The following is a 24,615-nucleotide window of genomic DNA, read 5'->3' on the forward strand; positions in this document are numbered from 1 at the left end:
GGCTGCGATGCCCGGAGCTGAGCCGATCCAAGGCCAGGAGCTTCTTCTGGGTCTCGCACGTGGGTGAAGGGGCCAAGAACCTGGGCTATCCTCTGCTGCCTTCCTGTGCCATGAACAGGGAGCTGGATGGGAAGTGGAGCTGCTGGGTCGTGAACTGGTTCCCGTATGGGATGCCAGTGCCAGAGATGAAAGATTAGTGAACTGTGCCACGGCACCAGCTCCTGGATTCGATTGAAAGTTAGTCGATTATCTTGGCACATATATTGGGAAATCCAAACTTTGTCTTCTGATTTAAAGTGCTTTCTTTCCACAGTCATTCCTCAGTTTGTGGCTTGTCTTCTATCTGATGAGCAAAATTTTTTTTTCATACCTCTGTTAAATTTTTCTGCTTGTTACAACAGCTTGACCTTGGTGTTTCTAATTGAGAAAAAAAACATTTCTGTGATCATTTTCTAAATTTTTAAAAAAGATTTATTTTTCTGACAAACTTACAGAAAAAGAAACAAAGAGTGAGAGGCAGAAATCTTTGGTCTGCTGAATCACCAGCCAGGTGGCCAAGTGGCTGCAGTGGCCAGAGCTGAGCTGGTTTGCAGGTGGGAGCCAGGATCTTCTTTTAGGTTTCCCACATGGAGGCAGAGGTCTAATGACTTGAGCCACCTCCACTGCTTCCCCAGGCCACAGGCAGGGAGCTGCATGGAAAGTGGGGCAGCCAGGACACAAACCAGTGCCCATATGGGATCCTAGCGCTTGAAGGGGAGGATTAGCCAATTGAGGCATTGCTCCCAGCCCACTGACTTTTATGTCTTCTGGCACCTTTTCCCGGTGAAGCAGGGAGCTGGATTGGAAGTGGGAGCAACTGGGATTCAAACTGATACCCAGGTGGAGTGCCAGCACTGCAGGCAGTTGCTTTACCTGATGTGCCACAGTGGCTAACACCCTCCTCTCCGTGCCTAGAAGAATTGTTAGCAACTTTACCTTCCCCCTTTTGATGAAATCTGTATTGGAGAATCTGTAGGCATTCAGGCACCTTCCTTTCTGGGAGTATTCTTTCTTTAGACCTCTGGGTACTGAAGTCGGTGTAATATCTCCCAGCTGTGGCATATGTATTTTTTTGGTGAAGATTATGCACATCTTTTGGTAAATTCACTCTTAAGTGTTTTGTGTTTTGCTGATCATTTTCAGGATTTCTTCCTTATGTGTCATCCAGGGCCAGCAGGGCTTTCTGTAAATGCTTTTGGTTACTGGCCAGGTGGTCTTCTCCTGCGATGTTCACCCCTGTGGCTGGGGACTGCCCCGAAGCGGTTGATGGGGGGTGGCCTGTCTCTGTGTCTGGCCTCACACTGGATACTCATACAGGGTACTCATGCTGGATCACATGCAGACCTTCCAGGCATTAATTGCTGCTGGCTTCACCTGGAGCCACTCACAGACTCCTCCTGCATTTGGTATCTCTGGACACGATCTCCCTCTGGTCTTTCCCTTCAGCCACGTTGTAATCTGAGTCCCGTGACCATGGTGATGTCAGCATCCCGGACCTGGCCCTGACATTTCCGAGTCTGTCCTACTGTAGTAAGCTGTGATGGAAGGGTATTAAATGGGAATGGCTGTTGATGTTACATCAGGTGCTGCTGCTTCAGTTTTTTTTAACGCACAGCATTTCTCATTTTACAAATTTGGGGCAGTTTCATCTAGAGGTTATGGGCCCCGTGGCAAGTCAGGGTTGCCTCTTGCTCCAGCCCTTCAGCTGGCTGGCTGGGCTGGCCACATGGATACCATCTCCAAGTTTGTCCAGAGTCCACTCAGTGGAAAGAAGGGAGGAGAGAGGTGGTGCCCATTTTCCAGAGGAAATCAGAGTGGAGACAAGGAGGACCGGCAGCGGGCAGGGCTGGGCAGCCTAGATTCCATCCAGCCTGGGAAAGAATCTGGATTCCACCCCCAAGCCAGTCACGAAGCTGTCAGCAAGCATGATCGTGCGTGGTATGTGACCATGTAGTTTGCCACAGGGACAGGTGTTTAAGAGCCATCGAAGTGCAACGAGAAAGCCAGCTCAGTGTCTGCACAATGATGGTGTGATGCGGTGGTGACATGCGCCATGCAGTGGCTGTGTGGTTGTGAAGGTGCAGATGGCAGATGGAGGGCAGGCTTCTGTCTGGGAAAGGCACTTGGCTGTGGTCCCTGCCCTGCAGGCCCTTAGAAGTCACAAGGAGGGAACCTGGAGATGGCACTGCTGCGAGCCAAGCCTGTTCCTACTGTGGGTGCCCCTAACGGGGGGGCCTTCACCCTTCTGTCTTGATGGCAGAATAGCGCTAGGGGCAGGTCAGCAGCGCCGGCTGCAGTTCCAGTCCTTACCTGTCACCCCTGACTTCCTTTCCTAACTTGTCCAAAACTCATCTCCAACTTGCGTAGAGCTGCTGTGCCAGTCTGGAAGTGCCGGAGTCCAGCTCCAGCCGAGAGTTCGGAGCTTGGGAAGGGTGCGTGAGATAGGCGTAGAGAGAAAGAAAAGAGAGACAGACCACTAGGATTCCTTGATGATTGTGGACATTGCAAGAAAGCTGTCCGCTTTATTTATACAGAAGCAGTACAAAGTTTTCTTTTAGGGGCATTTTGACATAGCTTCAGGGGGGCACAATTTACAACTTCTTGAGAAATGATTGAGGAAGGGTCCCACATTCCTTGCTTATCTTGGTTTGCCAGTCTTCATCCGCTCTCCTCAGGTCTGGGCTCTAACCTTGGCGCCACCTGTGACAACCAGGCCCCTACCTTGAATTATGTATGGGTTAGTAAGTCCGGGGTCTTGGTGTATGGGGATTACGGGCCATTGGCACTAAAGGCCATTAGGTCAGCAAGCTCACACAGTTTGTTATCTGAACAAGTAAAGCAAGAGTTATAACGGCGGAAAGAATTGTAATTAGCAATGAGCCAAGTTTACTCCATATAAGTTTCAATTCTACAATGGACAAGTGAGTGTTTCCAAAGATAATTCTACAAATTGTTTCACCTTAAGACAGGGCATTATCCATTCCAACATTGCAGCCAAGAATTTCTCAGTAGGCAACACATCTTATTCAGTAATACACTCTTGCTACAATTCTTATTCTACAACTTAACCATCACTTAATGTGAGGAATACATCAAAAGAGAAAAAAACAAAGATCTGAGACAAAAGGTTTCAAACATTAAGTTCCTCTACAACTGCAGGTTCTACAACCTCATAAGTGATCAAACAATAATCAAAAGTATATCTTTGTGATGTTAGTGAAATCAGCCTATATTTCCTCTAGTTAGAAATTATGAAAGCAGCTAGAGCAACTACAGTTTCTATGTTCTAAAGAGTTGCAAGGACAGGCTAACCCTTAAGGTCACAGTAACTATATTTTTTGCTTTAGCAGGATAGCCTTTAGGGTCCCAGTAACACGATAGCCTTTAGGGTCACAGTAACAAGATAACTTTTAGGGTCCCAGTAACAAGATAGCTTTTAGGGTCCCAGTAGCTATATTTTTTGTCATGGCAGTTTTAACCCATACTCCCATCATTTCCATTAGTATGTAAAATTCTTATCAAGCCATTTCCCAGAAAGCATGCTAAATGTCCAGGCCAGATTTTATGGCAATGGGTAGGTACACAATAAGGTGTCTGGAAACAGCAAGGGCTTGATTGTACTCCTGTGTGCAGTTAAAGGCCCACTCACCAAGACATTATCAGTAACATTAACTCTCAAGCTGATATTACTTGCCAAAGCCATCTCACAGGGGCAAACAATGCCTCAATAGATTACAGGATTCTTAGTGGGGTGCTTGAGTGTCCATGCAAAAGGGTGGTGAGACTGCATCAAGGTGGTCAGAGAGAAATCCGCCGGGCCCTGCCAAACAGCTGGAAGCTCCCTGGGCCCTGCCATGCAGGGAGCTGTTCTCTTCACACCTTTGTGTCATTCACATCTAGTGCACGGACCCTGGCATGGAAGTACTGTGCTCATTGGCTGGAAGAAGCCATCACCAATTATTAACGAGAGGTCAGTGACCTGCCTGGCATACACAGGTGCCCCCGGCCAGGAAGCTGCTGTGGTCACGGTCGGAATCTTTCATCCCTCAGGCCCTCCCTCTCCTGCGTGGAGCTGTCAGCGGACAGGGAGCCAGTGCGCATGCTCATTCACCAGTGGGAAGATGGGCTCTGGAGCACCTTGGGAAGGTGTCCGATTCTCCGGAGACTCCTTGCCACTCTGTCCTCTCTCCATTCCTGTCATCTCCTGACCTTGGCGTTGACCCACATGCAAGTTTGTCCCGGGTGGAGGAAACCCTCTGATCTCCGGCTGGCATGTGGTTTGTGACCTCAAGGCCTCTTCGTCATCCTTGTGCCTGAGTGCTGGGCTGTGGCATTCTCTGGGGACTGTCTCAGCCATTTCCAGGGGTACGTTTCTTTCTCATTGTCATCCTCTCCTCTGCCCCCCAACTCTGGCTTTTTCTCCTGGAGATTTTCTTGGAACATCTCTGCCCTGGGTTTGCTTTACCCTCATGTCTTCCTGTGAGTTTTCCACAGGGTGTTGCAGGGAGAGGCAGCTGAGGGGCCTCTCGTGTAACCAGCTGGTGGTCCCTCGTGTAACCAGTCAGGGTCAGAGGCCTGGGCTCAGCAGGGCAGTTTGACCTGGGTGGTCCTGCCAATGGGGCAGTTATGGGCTAGGGCAGCTGCCATGGGTACGTGTGTCTGGAATCCCAAGATCCTCAACCTAGGAGAATTATACCTGCTTTAGAGTCCTGTGCTACCCAGGATGTGAAAGCCATATGGGTTTGCTGATGGTGGCAGCAGTGGGAGTGGATGCCTAGTTGTTTTTGCTTGTTTTTGTGAACATGAGTGTGATGTGTGGCCCTGTGAAAATCTGGTAGTATTTGACAGCGTGTCTTGGGGAAACATGAGCTCCAGGAGGCTCAGGTCAAGGTCTGAAGTGGCTCCCTCAGGCAGGGTCTACTTTTTGAGGATGTTCTTTCCTCTAAGTGTTGGGACCATCCTGTGCGAGGTTGGCCATCGCGCCCCCAGCTGTGAGCAGCCAGCAGCTCCTGGCAGCTGTAGCTGGACCTCACCTTGCACCTGCAGGGCAGCACAGCACCCATGCTGAGTGCCACTCTCCAGGTCGCCGTGGATGTGATCGGAGTGACAATGCTAGCTGTGCATGAAGGTGTAGCCCAGCATGGCAACATTGGAAGTGCCTGGCATGCGGACCCGCCTCTCTGTCTCCTGGCTGGGATGTGACATTCTGACAACTGTCTTATTGCTGTCCAGCTACAATACTGCAGATGTTGTCTAGTTTTGTTTTCCTATTTTTTTTTTGTAAATTTATGTTTCATTTTTCTCCTGGATCATCAGATGTATTGGTTGAAGAAGTGTCCTATAAAGAATTCCCTATTCGTGGAAGTTCCTCACAGGCCATCTTCACCATGGTGGGATGGATGTTGGGTCTGGGTGGGAAGTAAGTTGGACATTCCACTTAGCATGCCTGAGTGCCCTGTGCGTTATGTGTCTCTGCATGGAAATCCAGGCATCTCTAGGCATGTTTTTGTTGTTGGTGTGCCAACCCTGTAGTGGATTGTTTGTGCCGTTTCGTTTTCAAAGCCAGGTTTCCCAAGTGCTAATTCTTTCATGGTATGGAGTTGTTTTTCTCCACCCCGTCCCCGGCTTCATTGGAACTTGTATGCTTGGGAACTTGGCCTCCTGCTTCAGAAGCGTGTTAGAAATTGGACCTGGAATGTTGGGCTTTTGTCAGAAGTGAAGCTTCATGTGTGTCATGAGTGACACTTTTGAGTCAAGGGGTGCTCGTCTCGGCGACGGGAGCCTGGACCCTCTCTGTGGCCCTGTTCTTTCCAAGAGGATTTTGTGGCTTCTGGTGAAACGTACTTTTTTGAAACTTCAGACAATGATTAGAAGTTAGTTTTGCAAGGGCAACACTGAAGGGATTCGCACAGGCATCTCTTGTGTGAGATGGAGCCTGGGTGTCCCTTAGAGCAGGAAGGCGGTGCCACACGGAGCCCCTCCCACGGCCCCTGCGGCAGGTGAGCCACGCCTGTCCTGTACCGCGATGCACCTCAAGGAACTTCACTGCTGCGCACTGCTGTTTTTTTTTAATATATAAATTTTTTTAATATATAAATTTTATTAATTACATTTCATTATGTGACAGTTTCATAGGCTCTGGGGATGCCCCAACCTCTCCCTGTACCCTCCCCCCACGGTGGATTGCTCCACCTTGTTGCTGTATTACATTTTGTTTTTGTTTTTTTTTTTTTTTTGGATTACATTGCATTATGTGTCATGGTTTTATAGGCCCTGCAATTCTCCCCCCCACCACCATAGTGTATTCCTCCACCTTGTTGCATCACCACAGATCAAATTCAGTTGAGATTCTTTCATTGCGTGCACACTACTGTTTTAATCCATTTTGGGGGTATTTCTGAGTTGACATGTGACTGTCCATGAGGAGGGGGTTTGTAGAAGGAGCCTCTGGGTGTTTGGGTGTGACTGGTAGCAGGACCGTCTCCTGTGTAGGAGTCCCACCTGGCCTCGTATGTTGCTGGTGTGCACTGAGGTGATCGGCTACATTCTCTCTTCCAGGTTGTGAGACATGGCGCTCACGGGTCTCCTCTCCGCCTGAGGTTCGGTGCTCCAGGCCCCGAGAGAGCTGACGCAGATCCCAGGCTCCGGCTTGAGCAGGCCCGGGTCCAGCCCCTGCGCCCCGTGGCTGTGCAGAGCTGTTCACTTCCTCTTGATGATGGGCATCGGTAAGAACACCACACCCAAGTCCATGGAGGCTGGAAGCTCGACTGAAGGCAAATATGAGGATGAAGCAAAGCATCCTACCTTCTTCACTCTTCCGGTAACGAGATCCCCCGTCTTCCGTTTCCCTTCTTGCTGGGCTGCTGGACCGTATTTCTCTAAGAGTTGGTGTAGGATGGGCTATGAGACTCGGGTGTTTGGTTAAGGTTAAGGCAGGTAAAAATAAAATGCTTTCTGTGTCAGGCACTCTTAGAGTCTCGCTCTTAGCCTACAGGACTCACCTGCTGGGTGAACTCCAGGGAAGAAAACATGCATGACAGTTCCTGTGTGAAAACCGGCCAAGTGCTTCTTACTGGATACCAGAAGGTGTTGAGAGTTAATTTTTTCTTTTTTTTAAATCTCCAACATGTACTTTTGCTAAATAAAATCCAGCCGTTACTCAGTAAACCCAGCCTCAGAGATGTTTTGCAAAGTGGGAGGATGAGGGCCCAGATGAGTTTGATAGCACACGTTGGTTATGTTCCATAGTGAAGTAAGTCTTCCCCGGGCACAGAATCATGATTGGATAGGAATGGAGTTACCTATGCGTTGTTAATTCCAGAAAGGAGGGGAACCACCTCCTGCAGTTGTTTTTTGTCACAATACTAGAAGTGTGGCCAGAATATCAGTCTGGGAGTCCTTAGCACGTGATTGTGGAATTTATTCCTGGGTAAGAAAGTCGTGAGCATGGCAGCAGACGTGGCATCTAGTGGGCATCTTGAAGTGAGTTGGCTGGCAGTTCGCATGTGTGTTTTGAACCTTCCTGCATGGACTCTCAGGTGCTCAGCTGGTCCACGTCATTCATCATTGTTTCTCCTGTAAAGTGAAATTTGCCAACAAGGTTTTCTGTAATATGGAAGGCCTGTGGTTGGCGTTGGTTTTCTAGGGGAGGAAACATGTGTTAGGGTGCTCCGGTTTAAATTAGGTCAGCTTTGCAGGTTTCCTCTGGGGCTAATAGCTTATGCCTGTTAGGGCTTCTCTGCCCCCACTGCCCCAAAAAGCCCAGTGGATTATTCACTCGCATCCCCTTGTCTTGGTGTTATGGTCCGGTGTTTTATTTTTACTTATTTTGGTATTAACATTGCGGTAATCCCTCTAGCTCGCCAGCGTGCGTTACCAATTGTCAAGTGCCTGGGTGTTTCCTGCATCTGTCTCCTTTCCCTTAGTTCAGTGTTAGAATACCTTGAGGGTCTGTGGTTACTGCCCGAGTACTTGTATACTCTTTAATTTTTCTTTAAAGATTTATTAGAAAGACAGATATACAGAGAGGAGGAGAGACAGAGAGGAAGATCTTCCATCCGATGATTCACTCCCCAAGTGGCTGCAACGGCTGGAGCTGAGCCAGTCTGAGGCGAGGAGCTTCTTCTGGGTCTCCCACGTGGGTTTGGGTTGTCCTTGGCTGCTTTCTCAGGCCACAAGCAGGGAGCTGGATGGGAAGCAGGGCTGCCAGGACATGAACCAGCACCCATATGGTATCCCAATGCATGATCTTTAGCCACTAGGCTACCATGTCAGGCCCAACTCTTAATTTTCATTCTAAGATTGAATTATTGGGCTGGGCGTGGTAACCTATTGCCTAAAGTCTTCGCCTTGAAAGCACCAGGATCTCATGGGCACCAGTTCTAATCCTGGTGGCCCTGCTTCCCATCCAGCTCCCTGCTTTTGGCCTGGGAAAGCAGTTGAGGATGGCCCAAAGCCTTGGAACCCTGTGTACCCGCATGGGAGACCCAGATTAGGATTTTGGCTTCTGGCTTCGGATTGGTTCAACTCCAGCTGTTGCAGCCACTTGGGGAGTGGATCAGTGGATGGAAGATCTTTGTCTCTCCTCCTCTCTGTATATCTGACCTTCCAATAAAAATAAATAAATCTTTTTTAAAAGACTGAATTATTTATTTGAAAGGCATCATTACAGAGAGGTAGAAAGATCTTCCATCCACTGGCTCTCCCCAGATGGCTGTAACAGCCAGAGCTGAGTCAATCCAAAGTCAGGAGCCCGAAGCTTCTTTCAGGTCTCCCACTTGTGTGCAGGGACATTTGGGCCGTCCTTGGGTACTTTCCCAGGTGCATTAGTAGGGAGCTGGATCAAAAGTGGAGCTATAGGACCCAAACCAGCACCCATATGGGATGCTGGCATGGCAGGTAGTGGCCCACCTACTTTGCCACACTGCCAGTTCCTGTGCAACTCCTTTTTTTTTAAAAAAAAAATTATTTTATTATTTTTATTGAAAAGGCAAATATACAGAGAGAAGGAAATACAGAGAAAAAGATCTTCTGTCCTCTGGTTCATTCTCTAACTGACCGCAACAGCCGGAGCTGAGCTGTTCCAAAGTCAGGAGCCAGGAGTTTCTTCTGGGTCTCCCTTGCGGTTGCAGGGTCCTAAGGCTTTGGGTCATCTTCTACTGCTTTCCCAGGCCACAAGCAGGGAGCTGGATGGGAAATGGAGCAGCCGGGTTTGGAACCGGTAATCGTGTGGGATCCCGGAGGATGCAAGGCAAGGATTCAGCCAGTAGGCTACAGTGCTGGGCCCCCTTGTACAACTCTAAAGAGTGGACTTCTCTTGAGAGGAAGGGTGCGTTTGTGCCTATGTTTGATTCTTGATTCCGTGTGTGTGCGTGCGCGTGTGTGTGTTTCCTCTGACTCCGACTGCCTCTAGGACTTGGTCTTTTGCTTTTTTAGACCAGAGCTGGAACCAGGTCTTACTCACTCTCTCCTTGGAAGAGACCATGACCTGAAAGAGTGGGGGCACCTGGCCAGCCCTGGTGTTTAGGAGCACACCTGCCCCAGCCTCTGGTTAGAGCCAACCTCAGTCACCAATGTATGTTTCTTGGTCCTTTGCTTGTGGCTGTTGCGTACTTTTGGCTTTTCTCCCCTATCATTGGGTTTGGGAAGGAGCACTCATTTCTGGATCCATTTTCCAGTGAGGATGTGGATGTAACACATCATGGGATATAAAAATAATGTAATTACATGGTTGATTTAATGCTGGAGCGGTTTAATGGAAGAACATTTATAGAATTTTTATCGCTGTCCTGGGCTTTAAAAGGAAGCATTAAAAAGGGAAAACAAAAAAGTGTTTAAAATCATGCTCGCTCAGGCTGCAAAGAATGAAAACAAAGTTGCAGTTGGGAGACTGAGCAGCCGGGGAGAGAGAGAAGACCTTGGGAAGGACTGAAGGACCAGCCCGGGATGCACAACGGGACTGGGGATCAGGGAGGACATGGCTCCCAGCATCCTCCGTGCCTGAGAAGAGGAAGCTGAAGGCACAGCCTGTCGGAGCAGGCTCTTGGGAAACTGTTCACATGGTGGGATTTGGGGGTGTGGAAGGTTTTGTTAGAAAGAGCGACATCACAGAATGAGAGCAGGTGCTCTGCCCTGCCCTTGTTTAATCTCAGGCACCTCTCACATTGAAGTGGACCTGCTGCTTGGGGGCACTGAGGCGTATGGCGTGTTTGTCCCCGGCCCCTTCACACCACCTGCTTGTAGGGTCATTCCCTGTTCCCTGTGCTCCGCGGGCGTGTCTGTCCTACCCCAGCCCTCCATGCCAGTGCGCATGCTTCACAGAATCCCATGGTGTGAGAGCTGTATGTGGCCCCTGAGGCAGAATTAGAGAGAAGAGGAGACATCTTCCATCTGCTGGTTCATTCCCCAAGTGACCCCAGTGGTTGTGGCTGGGCCTGGCTAAATCAAAGAACCCAGAAATCAATTCTGGTCTCTCCTGAGGGTGGCAGGGAGGCAAGTACTTGAACTGTCACACTTTGGCAGAAAATGTAGGTGGACCTGAGGTTGAGGGTGTCCTCCTAGCACCTGCAGACACAGGGTTGTGGGGCCCCGAGCAGAGGTGGGAGCAGGAGGGTGGGCAAGGTGAAGGCTGCTGGTTGGAGCTGTGTGGGAAGCGAGGAGGGTCAAGGGCTCACACCTGGGGCCTCGGGGCGCAGTGCCAGGTGTCTCTGGCTGCCAGCACTGTGTTTCACCCTGTTCCTTGAACGTGTAGCCAGCACGGGACTGCTGTTTTCTCTGCATCTGAGCTGTTCGGTGTACCAGCTGGCGGCTACGTGTGGCTATTTTCTTTAGAGGAATTCAACTTGAGCGAGTTGGTCTCTCCTGGATTGTACTTGGCAGCCGTTCCCTGTCTCTGCTGTGCCCGTGGTCGAACCCTTGCCAGACCGAGTGCAGCCTGGTGTTCCTCCACATGCTTTGGAGTCCCGAGCTTGGCCTTGGGCTGTCGGCTGGGCACCTGGCGTCAGGACAGGTGCACTGCAGAGTGGGGATTCTGGCCGCTCCTCTTGAGTCAGGCCCTGAGTCAGATCTGTCGATGTGGGTGGCCAGGGGCCTGGGGATTGAGGCTGTCATCACTGGCGATTCTTCTTCTGCTTCTTTTTTTAAACTCACGGAAAGGAAGCAAGAGTTTCTTTGAACAAAATAAAGCAAAGATCCTAAGCAGTGAATGGGAGCAAATCCATTCCTGGAAGAAGACTACAGGAGAGGTCCCAGCGAGGGTGTGAGATGCTGGACTCCTCCCATTCTAGAAGGTCAGAGTGCAGAGCAGCACTGGACGTGGACGTTCGCGGCAGGTCCACGAGATGCCCCGCAGGCTCCTCTGCAGGGTTTTTGAGGGAGTTAGAAGATGTGTGTGTGTGACAGGGCAAGAATAGCCTGGTGGGATGCTGGAGCCACAAAACCACAACAGGAACTCTAGCACAACTCCCAGGCCCTTGGGACCGTGGCCTGGAAGTGCAGCCAGGAAATGGTAGTGTGTTCCAGCCTCTGTCTGTGGCCCTCACGCCATCTGAACCAGGACCTGATTCATGGCCTGGATTTCCTGTTGGCACAGGCTTATCGGCCATAGCACCTGCGGATTGCATGTTTGGCACTCCTAGTGGGGGACTGCATCCCTTGGGCCTGTAGTCCTCTGGCCCCTGTGGGAGTGTTTGGGTTTCAGGCTGCTGGTTGTGTGTGTGGAGAGGGGGATGGTCTGGACAGAGAGGTAGCCGCGTTAGCTTCAGGCTCATCCGAGTGGGAGAAGCACTCACAGGCTGTCACAGAAAGCTCGCAGCTTATCCCCGCCTCCCGGTGTATGCAGAGTGGGCTCAAGAAAGGACCCCAGGAGGAGCCACTTGGGGTCCAGGAGCGGTCAGGTGGTGGACCAGTACACAGGCCCCGTTAGTGCAAGGTGCTACCAATGGGTGCTGGGGGCAGAGGCCGTGGGGCACTGGTCTCAGGTTGCTCCTTGGGTGCTGGGACCACAGTAGGCCAGGGAGGGAAGGTGTGTCGGGGAGTTAGGGCAGTCCAGGATACAGCCTGGGAGGGACACCCCCTGAGGCTGCAGCCTGAGCACCCAGTGCCGGTTGGGAGCTTATCCAGTTAGCCCAGCCTGTTGGAGACCAGGAAAACCAAGCCGACAGCTGAGTCAGCAAACACCCCCCCAATTTCCTCACTGGGGGACCCCTATAGCATTGCTAATTCAGGAGACGGATTTATAAAACTACAACTTTGGATTTAAACAATTTTAGGGGAAGGAGGAGCATCTTGTTTCCAAAGGCATTTGAACATAGCCAGCGTTTTTGAGGTGGACACCATCAGGCTGCCCTCTGTTGTCCGTGGTGCTGTTACGGCACTGACAGAAGCAGGCTGGGATGAGGTGAGAAAGTGGTCTAAGACAGGCCAGGGACGAGGTATTTCATAGTGACAGGAACCCTTGGCAGTTTGGAAATGAGACGCTTTGGTTCGGCCGGCAACATAGTTTAATCCTTTCCCTTAAAAAGTAGCTGATTTTAATGCTTTTTTTTTTTAAATAAAGATTTATTTTATTTAAAAGAGTTACAAAAAGAGGGAGAGACAGATCTTCCATCCTTTGGTTCACTCCCCAGGTAGCTACAACAGGTAGTGTTGGCCTGGTCTCCCCCACAGGGGTGCAGAACTGTGAGGGCCTGGGCCAGCCCCTGCTGCTTATCTTTGACAAGTGGGATGTTAGGGCAGCTAGTTTAGTAAACTCACTAATAGCTGTTGAGTGAAGTAGGAGTGTGCATAGAGCCTTGTATCTGCGAGTACTGCTCAGGCGGCACCTGCCGTGGAGAAAGAGCGACCTCCTGTGGGTGTCCTGCTGCCTGTCCGCGCTGTGCTAAAGCGAATGCCTGCCTCCGTTCCCATCTGCACCCTCTTTTCTTTTTTTTAAAGGTTTATTTATTTTTATTAGACAGTCAGATATGCAGAGAGGAGGAGAGATAGAGAGGAAGATCTTCCGTCCATTGAGTCACTCCCCAAGCGGCCGCAATAGCCGCAGCTGCGCCAATCCGAAGCCAGGAGCCAGGAACTTCCTGGTCTCCCATGCGGGTACAGGGTTCCGAGGCTTTGGGCCGTCCTCAACTGCTTTCCCAGGCCACAAGCAGGGAGCTGGATGGGAAGTGGGGCTGCCGGGATTAGAACCGGCGCCCATTTGAGATCCTGGCGTATGCAAGGTGAGGACTTTAGCTGCTAGGCTATTGTGCCGGGTCCCTTAGCCCCTTTTCTTTGCCACAGTCGTGTACTGTCCAGCTGTTGGCTGAATGGCCATCTGAAGCATTCTGATCGTGGTGTTCTTGGGGTGTGTTGGAGCCCATTATCATGGTTCTGTGTCCTTCTGTGTCAATCTGGCACTCACTGTTGCAAAGAGAAGCTGGTGGTGGCCGGACAGCACCCTCCTTGGAGTGTGCGTGAGTGGATGAGTCAGCGGGAATGGCTGACTCTTGCCAGAATCTGCCTTCTTTGGTGCAGTATGGATTAAAGGGTTAGGTGTTTGGTCTGGTGGTGTTTGGGATACCTGCATCCCATCGCAGAGTACTTGGGTTCAGTCCCCAGTTTCAGCTCCGTGGTTGGATTCCTGCCCGCTGTGGGGGAGGCCTCTGTTGAGATGCTGGCTGCTGGCTTTGGGCTGATTCAGCTCCAGCTGTTTCAGGCCTTTGGAGGGGGTGTGAACCAAGAGAGGACAGCACATAGGTGTTTACTGTTGCTCGCTCAAAAAATATTGAAGTTTCCATAACATAAAATTAGCCATTCATTTGTTTTTAATAACTTTTTTAAAAGAGAAATATGTGTTTGTGAGGCAGAAAGACAGGTGGTAGGGAACACTGCCAATGTATGGTTCATTGCCCGGGTATTCACAATGGCAAGGGCGAAAACTGGAGCCCAAAATCCAATCCAGATCGCCCTGGATTGTGAGTGGCAGGAACCAGTGACCTGGGCCATCATGACTGCCTCCCAGAGATGGCATTAGCAGGAGGGTGGGGATCAGGAGTGGGATCTGGCCTTGAACCCACGCATCTGATGTGGGATGCAGGGGTCTACACTGCTAGGTTGAATTCCCCCCCTTAAGAGTGAACAGTTCAGTGACGTTAACACATTGCTTCCACCCCACAAGGATCTCTGAAAGTCGGTTTTAGCTAGCACAGATCCCTCAGTCATTCTGGATTTCTGTCGCTTTAGAAACTCCATGTGGTTTGTCTTAGCAATTCATCCTGATGGGTGGCCCTCTGGGCTTCTCAGGCTGGGATTCTGCCCTGCCTGTGGGTGTGGGAGGTTGGCTGGGACCGTGCTTCCTGCCAGCAGCTCGTTTTACAGGCAAACCAGCGGTGCAGCTGCATCTGCTTGTGTAAGAAGCGCGATTCATGAAAGGGATCTGAGCAAGCGTTCACGTGCAGCGGTTCTGTCCTGCCGAAATGTGCGGTGGACATGGAGCTCTCGCGCCTACTGTCCAAGTGGCCTCAGGCTTGACTCAGAACCTGTGTGTGTGCATGAGAAGTTTAGTCTCTCGTTGGCTTGACTTCCTTGACTACGGCGAGCTCTGGGCCTCCTCAAGCCAGGCTGCACTGCTCGGATCGTCATCTTCGTGTCTTCCCAGCGGAAAGTCAGCTGCTCATTATAGATAATTGCCGGCATATTTAAAGGGGAAAAGGAAGGCTGAAATGGCCCTACTGCTTAGACCTACCACTGTTCATAATAGAAGGATGTCTTTTTTTTTTTTTTAATTATCCTTAAAAAACAAGACAAGGCACAAATAATGCATGAAGGCCTCCTGATTGTAAGAGGCAAACAGGGCGGGTGGGGAGTGCTGAGCAGACGGCCTGCAGGTGCTGTCCGTGTCCCAGGGGCCTCCCCTTTCCTGCTGCTGTGTGGTTTTCTTGCTTCCTGTACCAAGCACCTAGGTAGGGATGTTATTAGAATCTGCTCTTTCTAAAAGCACAGCTGGTAATAATTTTGGTCTCATTGTTTTATGTGTTACTGTTTTAAAGTATTCATTAGTTCTTTCCTTGTCAATGTGTTCGCATGAATCTTTTTTTTTAATGAGCGAATGCTGTTCTCTAAATGAATGTGCTGTCTCCTCCCAGTGGCCATCTCTCTGATGGACAGCTAGGTTCCCCCAGGGATGCTGTGTTTTCCACAGTGCCGCAAGGGGGTCACGGTCAGCCGCGCCTAAGACTCAGGTGCGTGTTCCTCTGCAGGTCAATCCTGGATCCAAGGAAGGGTCAGCTGCAAATTCCGCTGAGAGGAACTCTCCCCCGCCCCCTGGCCAGCACCAGGCTCATGTTTTAAATGTATGTTAAAACATGGAAATGTGTGTTAGCTGTCGCTGCCGTAAGTTTCAGCAGGGTGGGAGAGCTTTTCCCGGGCCTCACCCAGTGTTGATTGTGCCCCTGGCCTGTGCCTGTTACCTTCGGCATGGGTGTTGATCATTACTGATGGAGGTGTTCCTTGTGATTTGTAAATCTTGTCTGTTCTAAATGAATTATGGGTGCCCTTTGCTGTCTGTCATACTCTGTTTCCCTTTAGATCACGACTCATTTTTACATTTTTAAATGCATTTCTCAGTGCCAGGATTGAAACATTTTACAAACTTTATCCCTCTGTTATTTGTAAAAGCTGCGGTTGAGCCATTAGCTTGTTTATTTAGTTCACATTATAATTGCACATGCATTTTTTGTTTTTTTTCTATTATAAGCACCATGTAGAAAAACATTTTTCCTTTGATTTGGGGTGTAAGTCAGTTATTTCTTTTTTACACTTGAATGGTGGTCACTTTTGGGGGTAAAAGCTTTTTTGTTTTTATTTTCTGTTATGTTTCTTCAAGACGCATCCCTAGAAATGGATCCATCTAATCAATGAGTAGAAAATCTTTTTAAGATTCCTGTTCCCAGTGGGCAGGTCCCAGGCTACTTTCTCCCAGAGCACATGTGGGAGGCGGCTGTGACCTGCTCTGGGATGCCCAGGTGTTTGCTCTGTATGCTTCCCAGCATCAGCATAGGGCCTCCTCTTGAGGGGCCACAGTCCCGACAGCTGGAGGCCCTGGCCTGGCCCCACAGACTCACGTGGCGATGGCTGCACAGCCCGATCTGCGCTTGGAGGCTGCTGTTGCCCTCACCACCTGCAGCTCCCCTCCAGGGGACACTGGACATCCTTCTCCTGCAAATAAACCACGCCCTGGCCACAATGTGACCATGTGCTCGGCAGGTGTTTTGAGTCACAAGACCCCAGACTTTGTGTTCCCTGGCAAGGAATTAGAGAGGGCTGCGTGTGCACCGAGGCAGCCTGTAAATGCAGTGTCTCTCTCCAGGTGGTGATCAACGGGGGTGCCACTTCCAGCGGTGAGCAGGACAATGAAGACACCGAACTCATGGCCATCTACACCACGGAAAACGGCATCGCCGAGAAGGTAGCCTGTGCAGAGACGCGGCCGGGCTGTGCGTGGGCCGTGTGTCGTCCGGCCGTCTGTGTTAGTGCATTCTGTGGAGAGAGCAGCGGTAGTGAGAAACACTGCTTTGGAATTGTCTCAACAGCCATGCAGATGAGAGCCGTTAGGGACTGGTACTGCGTTTTCCTTCTTTCTTTTTTAATAAACTGAACTGATTTTTGTTGTTGATTTTTTAATTTGAAAGGTAAATTTTTATACAAAGAGAGGAAGACACAGAGGGTGAGATCTTTCTTCTATGTGGCCCCAGTGACCAGAGCTAAGCTGATCAGGAGCCAGGAGCTTTTTCTGGATCTCCCCTGTGGGTGCAGGGTCTCAAACACTTGAGCCATCCTCTGCTGCTTTCCCAGGTCAGGGAACTGGATGGGAAGTGGAACAGCTGGGACATAAACCAGCACCCACATGGGATGTCAGCGCTGTAGGCAGGAGGATTAGCCTGCTGTGTTACCATACCAGTCCCTGTTGCTTTTAAACACCTCAGCCAGGATGCCAGAGGAAGGTGTCAGGGCCTGGAGTCAGGTCTGGGCACACAATGACTCAGGGAAATAAGGGAATTACTAATGTGCTCTGGACGTAAGTGTCCGTGTGTGTGTGTGTCTAATTGTTTACTTTTTGGAAAGGCAGAGGTATGAAGGGGGAGGCAGGAGAAAGATGGGATAGACAGAGATCTTATAGTCTGTGCTGGTTCATGACAGCTGTGAGAGAAGAGCAAGGTGTGAAGGCAGTGCGAGTGAGCTCTGGTTCACTCACCAAGAGCCTGCAGGGGTTGGGGCTGTGCTAGATGGAGGCTGGCAGCCCTGGGGAGGTCGTGCGGGTCTCCCGTGTGGGTGACAGGGGGCCACATTCCTGAGTCATCGCTGCTGCCCCAGGATCTGCTTTGGCAGGAAGTAAACCCAGGCACACTGATGTAGGATGTGAAGTATCTTAGCGATTACATTAGATGCCCTATTTGTGTTCTGGATCATTTTTTGTCCTATTTACTCCTCATGTATGTTGTTAAGAATTAGAGGAAATGGACTGTGTTTAAGTGCAAATGAAAGCCAGCTATTTGAAAAGACCGATGAACTTGATCTTTGATGGATCTGATTCAGTTGAAAATAAATGAGAAAACCCTGAACCTAGCTTAACCACGTGAAGGAGGTAGAACGTGCAAGGGACCACTACATGTAACCTGCTGATCACCAGTGTAAACTCCATCAGGGCTTGGAAAAGGGCACCCCTCAGCCACATGCGCCTCACTGTCACGGTCAGTCCGGGTTTGCGGGTCACAGCTGTGCCCACTGGTTCACGTGGCATCTCAGGCTGCTCCTGCACAGTGGTGACAGATGCCTGCAGGACCTGGTGCCTCAGCACCACACTCCCCCAGGCGTCTGCCCAACCGTGAGAGTCAATCTTTTTGACTCTTCCGGTCCCCACGCTGTGATTTTCGTGTTTGTTGTGGACATTTGCCTTAGCTCCATTTCCGAATGGTCAACACCTTCTTGGCTAAGAAAAGTTGTGCGTGTGTTCACACGTGTCTGTCTGTGTGGCCATTTTGACCTTCCTCAGCCTGTCCACTCGTGGAGGTGGACAAAGGTAAAGTCTGTGGATCAATTGCCTTTATAGTTACAACTCACTGGGGATTTCTAGGAAGTCGGTGTTTATGGTAGTATCACGGGAACAGGATGTGCTAGTCCGTGAGCTCCCGGATGTTTCTGACGTTTCCCTTGGTTATGTTGTGAGCCTGGAGGATGGTCTGCCTGGGACGCTGTCCACAGGCTGGTGGTGAAGTGACCTTTGTGAGTGAGGTGGTCATTCCTGGTTGCCTCATGTCAGTGGACTGCTCATCTCAGCTTGCGAGGCCCCGAGGAAGGTTCCGTGCTGTGCTGGAAAGACTGTCAGCAGTGGCTCTTTCGTGGTTCATTACAGGGAAAGGAGAGAGAGGAACACCAGCCTCCCGGGGTCTGGGAGGTTCCAGGCAGAGGCTCCCTCACATCCTCTCCTGGCACAGCCACGCAGTGTGCCGTGTCCCAGCCAGGATGCCTTGAGAGTGCTCAGGAGGGCCGAATGCAGTCTAGGCAATCCAGGGTGAAGCTATGGCTGCCATTGATCTTAAGTGGGCAAACTAATCCTGCCCAACTCAGCCGCACACCTAAAGTCACACTGTCAGCCTCAATGACTGACTTGGCCTGAGGTTGCTGCCAGGGACAGACTGCCTAGAGCCCAGAAGCCTTGGCTCCATTCCTTTCCCAACTGCACCTCATGCCCAATCCCTCACATACACACTTCTTTCCCCATTTGCCAACAAATCTTGAATAGGATTATGTTGCACGTGCTGCCAGTGTATGTCAGTTCATTGACGTGCCAAGAGCAGGTGTCAAGGCCTGTCTGACAATGGTAGGGGCTTGTTCACTATGTGTGGGTTATTGGGTGGCTTTGGTACAGCCTTCACCTTGAGCTCCAAGAAGTGGTGGGAAGAAGCCTTGCGAGAGAGTCTCTCGACTACAGAAAGAGCCAATTTCCTGGGGCTGGAAGGGACTGGTCCTTGAAAAACACTCGTGTCGGCAGTGGGTCGTTTTGAGCTCAGTGTTTGCAGTGGTGACGCTGGAGGGACCAGACAGGGCGCCTTTGAGAGTAGGGACGATGCATCCACCTGCAGGCCGGAGGGTAGAGATCTCCCAATGTTGTTGCTGTTTTTAAGCGTGTCTTTACTTTGACCCATCTTTTTGTCTGCCAATCCACCAGTATCCATTGTTGAAAGGAAAATTTTCCTTCCAATCAAAGGTCAAACCTGACTACATTTGGATTAGCTCAAATGTCAGCTTGCATCAGGCATGTACAAACCTTCAGGGTTTAGACAGTGAGGCTGAAGTTTGTTGCTTCTTGCATTAAAGGGCGTGGAGCCCCAACTCCAGTTGGAGAAGTGAGGGGCAGACACACAGAGAGACACATTCTGTGGACCAAGTTTGTCTGTCAAGAGGGTGAGATACAGTCAAGGATTAGAATGGCAGCATGGTGTGTGTGTGTACTTTTTTTTTTTTTTTCTTAAGATCTAGTCATTTATTTGGCAGGCGGAGTTAGAGGACACACACACAGAGTGGCTGCGATAACCAAGGCTTTTTTCAGGTTTCCCACATGGGTGCAGGGGACCAAGCACTTGAGTCACCTGCTGGTGCTTCCTCAGCTATATTAGCTTGGAGCTAAATGGGAGGTGGAGCAGCCAGGATTTGAACCAGTGCCCATCTGGGGTGCCAGCCTGGCAGATGATGGCCACCTGTGTTACATCTTTGCATTTTTGCCTTCTGTTAGATGCCTTGTTTGCTAGACTAGAAAAGATTATTTTTAAAAATATAAGGTGGTATGCAACTTGGAGCCCAAGCAAAGCTAGAAGCTACTCATAGAATTTTAGAAACCAGAGAAGGTTTGGGGCTCTCTGGGGGAAACTCAAGGTTACCTTGTGTTTTCTCCTGGGCTCAGACACCGGGTGAGCTCTGAAGTGATGTTGAAGGTGATTGGGCGTGCCTGGGTATGTCTGCACGATAATTGTAAGTGTTGGTAGTTGTGGTTTTGGGCACAAAAGGTATGGGATGCTTAATAGCATTTAGCCAAATCTTTAGTACTGATGGGATGGGGGAAGCTTGTTCTGTAACGCATTAATACGTGTCTAGTCTCCTGTGTGTCTTTGTTTAAGTCAGATTGGAGTCTGTGTATTTGTCTACTGTCGTGTGAGCAGTGATGTTTGGCAGAAGGATGTGGGGCTTTAGTTCTGGGTTCATCAGCCTTTTTGCTTGCAAGGGTGGGCTGGGGTGGGAGTGAGGTCAGTGGCCCTGCAACACTGGACCCTCTCTGTGCATGCAGCCTTGGGGTCAAAGGACACTTGGGGAGGAGTTGAAACTGAGGGATCTCGGTCCCTCAAGTTCTGCAGACTGACTGAGCAGGCGTCCTTACACTGTCCAGCAGAGGTACCCGAACCAGACTCAGCATCGCAGGGGTATGGCATTCTGCTGCCACTGTGGCTAATGCTGAGCACCTGTCCAGGACTGTGCTCACCAGCGTCTCCTTCTCTCCCTCCCTTGTAGAGCTCACTTGCCGAGACCCTGGACAGCACTGGCAGCCTGGACCCCCAAAGGTCGGACATGATCTACACCATAGAAGATGTTCCTCCCTGGTACCTGTGCATATTTTTGGGGTTGCAGGTAAGATGGTTCCTATAGGATGTGGAAAAACTTCTGGAGTTTGAAACAAACGTTGAACCACAGTTCCGGATTTATTACATATGATGCTCTTTGAAGCAAAATGAGGCACAGGAATTGTGAGCCTGAGTGTCACAGCAGAGGGGGAAGAATGGAGCAGGACAAGAGGCTTGTTAGGATCCAGGAGCCAGCAGGAGGAGTGGCAGAAAGGAAAGGAGAGAGGCGAAGCAGAAGTTACATGTTGTCACTGAACTGTGACTTTGCTAGCCAGTCCTAGCAAATGCTGTCTGGCAGCTTGGGGGGCCCAGGACATAAACAGGAAGTGTCAGATTCTCTCTGCCTCACTCCCATGCTGAGGGCTGCTGTGTCTGCTGAAGCATCAGGCCAGAGGGGGCCTGGCTTGACTCAGCCTCTTTGCGCTACAGGGTTGCTGAGGTCCTGGTTCCCACTGTCTGTCCCTTGGTCAAGTTGGTGTCATCCATTCACCCCGTGGAGCCTGAGAGCCCGGGCAGGTTTTACCTGCACGTGGGACTTCACCTGCTGACAGCTAGTGCTTGGATCATGTTTCCAGGCCCCCATTCAGGAACCAAAGCTCATGGCAACCTGGACCAAAATGTGTCTAGAGAGAAGGAAGACTGGTAGCCAGAGGAGTGAGCTGAGTGTTCTAGGTGAAGTTCGCCTTGGCTCAGGTGTGTTTGGGAGTCAGGCTCTGTGGTATGTTTTCAATCTAAGCGTTCCTCTCCTTGGTAAGGACGGGAGACCCGCCCTGTGTTGCGATGGTACCTAGACTGTAGGCACTCAGAGAGGTTCAAAAAGGCGTGGTCTGTCCCCTAGTACACACTCACGTGCCTTGCCTCTGTGGGCAGCAAGCAGCACATCTGGCAAATGCAGGCGGGAGCCGGAAGCTCTGCAGAGGGGGAGTAGAGCAGTCACGGGACAGAAACTAGAGCCAAGCCCCTAGGGAAGGGAGTCGTGAGTCCTGGGACTGTCCTGGGACTGTCCGGCAAGGCCCCAGAGGAGCGGGGAGGCGCTCCCCTTAGAGCGTTCCCACGGCTGCCGCACGCCCTTCACCTTCCCTGGCTAGAGCAGATGGGGGCACGTGGGCCAAATGCTGCTAGACCACAGAACATGAAGGAAAACGTCCTGCAGCTTGTGTAACTCTAATCCCCAGATCTGAACGGATTAAAAAAAAAAAGGAGACTAATTATTTCAGGAATGTAGCTATACAGTTTTACGTAAGGTATTACCAAAGCTAATCCCAGAAGGGGGGAAAAAAAAACAACAAACGTGACTAATAGGGGTTTGTTTCAAGAATGCCGGCCCAGGTTCTAGGAGCAAAACCCTCTGGTCTTGGCCGTGGATGCTGAAAAAGCCTTGAGGGGGCAGGGGTGAAGCGGCTTGCTAACCCAGAATCCCACATACAGAACACCTCCCAGGCTTGGATGGGGGCTTGCTGTGTGCTGGCCTGAGCTCAGGCATGGAGCCTGTGCAGATAAGAGGCTCTTCAGAGAGCTAGAAAAATGCATATCCTGAAGAGACCACATGTGAATTTCAACACTTTTGCGTCACCTTGTAATTGCTTCTTCCACAAACTTTGTGAAGTTTCCTGGTCCCAGTGAGTACTAGGACAAGAAAACAGTGCAAAGGAGGAATACTGGAAAAGAAGAAAATTTGCATGGACAGATAACAGACATGTACCTCTGAAAGAGCAGAGCCTGCCTCCAGGTGGGCTCAAGATTTATTTGGAAGGCACTGTAATGGAGACTTCTTCCATCACTGGTTTCACTCCCGAATAGCCACAATAGCCAGGGCTGAACCAGGCCAAATGACAGGAGCCAGGAGCTCCGTCTGGGTCTCCCACGTGAGTGGGAGGGCCCCAAGCTCTCAGGCTGTCCTCCCAGGCACTTTTATTTAGGGAGCTGGGTTGGAAGTGGAGCATCCACGGCTTGAACAAGCACCCGTGTGGGATGTTGATGATGCAGATGGCTGTTCAGCTTGCTGCACTACAATGCCAGCTTCTCCCAGGCTCTTTTCCAGAGCTAGGAGGAGTGCATCGCTGTGGGAGGACCTTGGAGGCACGAAAAGGGGCTGACTCTTGTCCGCTGTCTGTCTGTCCTGCAGCACTACCTGACGTGCTTCAGTGGCACCATTGCCGTGCCCTTCCTGCTAGCAGATGCCATGTGTGTGGGTTATGACCAGTGGGCCACCAGCCAGCTCATCGGAACCATCTTCTTCTGTGTGGGGATCACAACTCTACTACAGACGACGTTTGGATGCAGGTGAGCCTGGGCCACTAAAATGGAACACCCAGACCCCTAGACCGTTGCGCCCTGTTGTTCTCCCGGGGCTGCCGGGAAGGGCCAACTAGAGTTGGGGGAGTATCGTGGTATTGTCCCTGCCCCTCCCCAGCCCAGCCTTGCAGGAACCTCCTCCCTGTTTCCAGGCCCACCCGCCCTGCACGCTGTGCAAGCTGGGACCTGAGCTTCCCACCCTACTGCTTGTCCCCTGGCTGGCCTGGCATGTTTTTATGTCCAGTTCCCTGCCCTGGCCTGGCCTATTCCTCTATTTCCAGCATTGCTCCCTGCTTCCAAGGCTCCGCTGTCCTACCCTGTGCACCCTCCCCTTCCCTGCTATATGTCTCCAACATCTGCATCTTCATGGAGGGGTCCAGACTGCAGCTCCTCTCTGTTGAAGGCCAGATGTGCCCGGTGTCCAGGCTTGTTCCTGCTCACTGGCCTTCTCGCCTCTGAGCCCTGTCTGCCACTGTCCCTGTATTTACCTTGGTTACTCAGTGAGCTCTGCGCTCTCAGGCCCTGCTGTCTCACCCTCCTGTACGTTTGCTCCCCAGTGAACCCTGTACACCTGCTTGTTTTCTCGTGGCTCACTCCCAGTTCTCCCCCTCTGAGGTCCCCTCTGTGCATCTCGTGTTTGTTCTTCTGCCGTGGCCCTTCCTCCATTGTGTCTTGTCCCGTTTCCGTCTCGCCAGCCCCCATCGTGTCGCTCCTCGGTGCCAGGGCTTTGGCTTGTTCCCTTAGTATCTGTGGGGGCGGAGCTGGTACGGGCAGGTGTCGCGATGCCCTTTTTCACCTCTGCCTGCGAGCTTCCTTCTCTCCCTGTCTTCTGCCCTTTTCACAGCACAGCCTCTTAGTCCCCAGGGCTCTGCTCAGAGGAGAGCCTGCCACTTCCATCTCTTCTTTCTGCATCTCAGTAAGGCTTGGCCTTCCTCGCCACGGGCGACAGGAACCCACGTGAAAGTCATGGCCTGTGTCCCCATGGATCAGAATCCTCAGGGATCTGTGGAGTTGCCCTTACCTGGGGGGCTACAGGCAGTATTGGGGCATCCTGGTTGACAGTGTAGGGCATTCCCTGGGTCAACGGATGGCAGCTCCCTCACAGGTCTGTGGATAAAGTGGAGGGTGCAGGGTGGCAAGCTCCTGGGGTCCCTGTGTCCTCAGCACCTGCTAGGCTGCCGACAGCCACAGCTAAGCAGAAGGCAGTCTCCTTGGATGGGGAGGACCCGAGAACAGGAGTGTCAGGGGTGTCGTTGACCTGTCAGGGAGAGGAGTTGTGGTCCAGCCCTTGCAAGGAGGCCTTTGAACGGCTGACAGTCTCATCGAGGTTTGAGGGTCTGTGTTTGAGTCCAGAGTGGATGGGAAAGCTTTTGTTGGCTGGCCATGGGACCTTTTCCTTATACACAGGACAGGGGTTCTTTGAGAAAATGTTCTTTCCCTGAGCAGCTGGTCTTAGCAGTGAGCTGATAGACACATCTGTCTGTAGACCTGGGCAGTGCCTGTGGCTGAGGGCAGTCAGTTGATTGGAAGAAGGGATGGAAAGTGACTTCCTTCACTGCAGAACAGCCGGCCCCCAGTCTTGCTTCCCCTGCCCTATCACATGTCAAGGCTGGTGGGCAGAGGCTGCCCTAGTGGG

The 24,615-nt window shown here is 51.1% G+C and overlaps 1 protein-coding gene and 1 long non-coding RNA gene across 3 annotated transcripts in view; both read left to right on the plus strand.

Moving 5' to 3' along the window:
* Positions 1-6,698, plus strand: part of LOC131482969 (uncharacterized) — a 50,528-nt gene extending 43,830 nt beyond the window's left edge. Inside the window, exon 3 of the long non-coding RNA XR_009247447.1 lies at positions 6,598-6,698. This is a non-coding gene — a long non-coding RNA (uncharacterized LOC131482969). The remainder of the gene's footprint in view (positions 1-6,597) is intronic.
* Positions 6,699-6,722: 24 nt separating this feature from the next.
* The window catches only part of SLC23A2 (solute carrier family 23 member 2), a 55,663-nt gene continuing 37,770 nt past the window's right edge, over positions 6,723-24,615 (plus strand). For both annotated transcript variants that reach the window (XR_009247448.1, XM_004593340.3), the window contains exons 1-4: positions 6,723-6,859; positions 16,382-16,480; positions 20,575-20,691; positions 22,810-22,967. Coding sequence is in view for 1 of the 2 variants with exons in the window: in XM_004593340.3 (XP_004593397.2) it covers positions 6,752-6,859; positions 16,382-16,480; positions 20,575-20,691; positions 22,810-22,967 (482 nt within the window). In the remaining variant the exon portion in view is untranslated. The remainder of the gene's footprint in view (positions 6,860-16,381; positions 16,481-20,574; positions 20,692-22,809; positions 22,968-24,615) is intronic.

Source organism: Ochotona princeps, chromosome 22 (assembly GCF_030435755.1).
Source record: "Ochotona princeps isolate mOchPri1 chromosome 22, mOchPri1.hap1, whole genome shotgun sequence".
NCBI lineage: Eukaryota > Metazoa > Chordata > Mammalia > Lagomorpha > Ochotonidae > Ochotona > Ochotona princeps.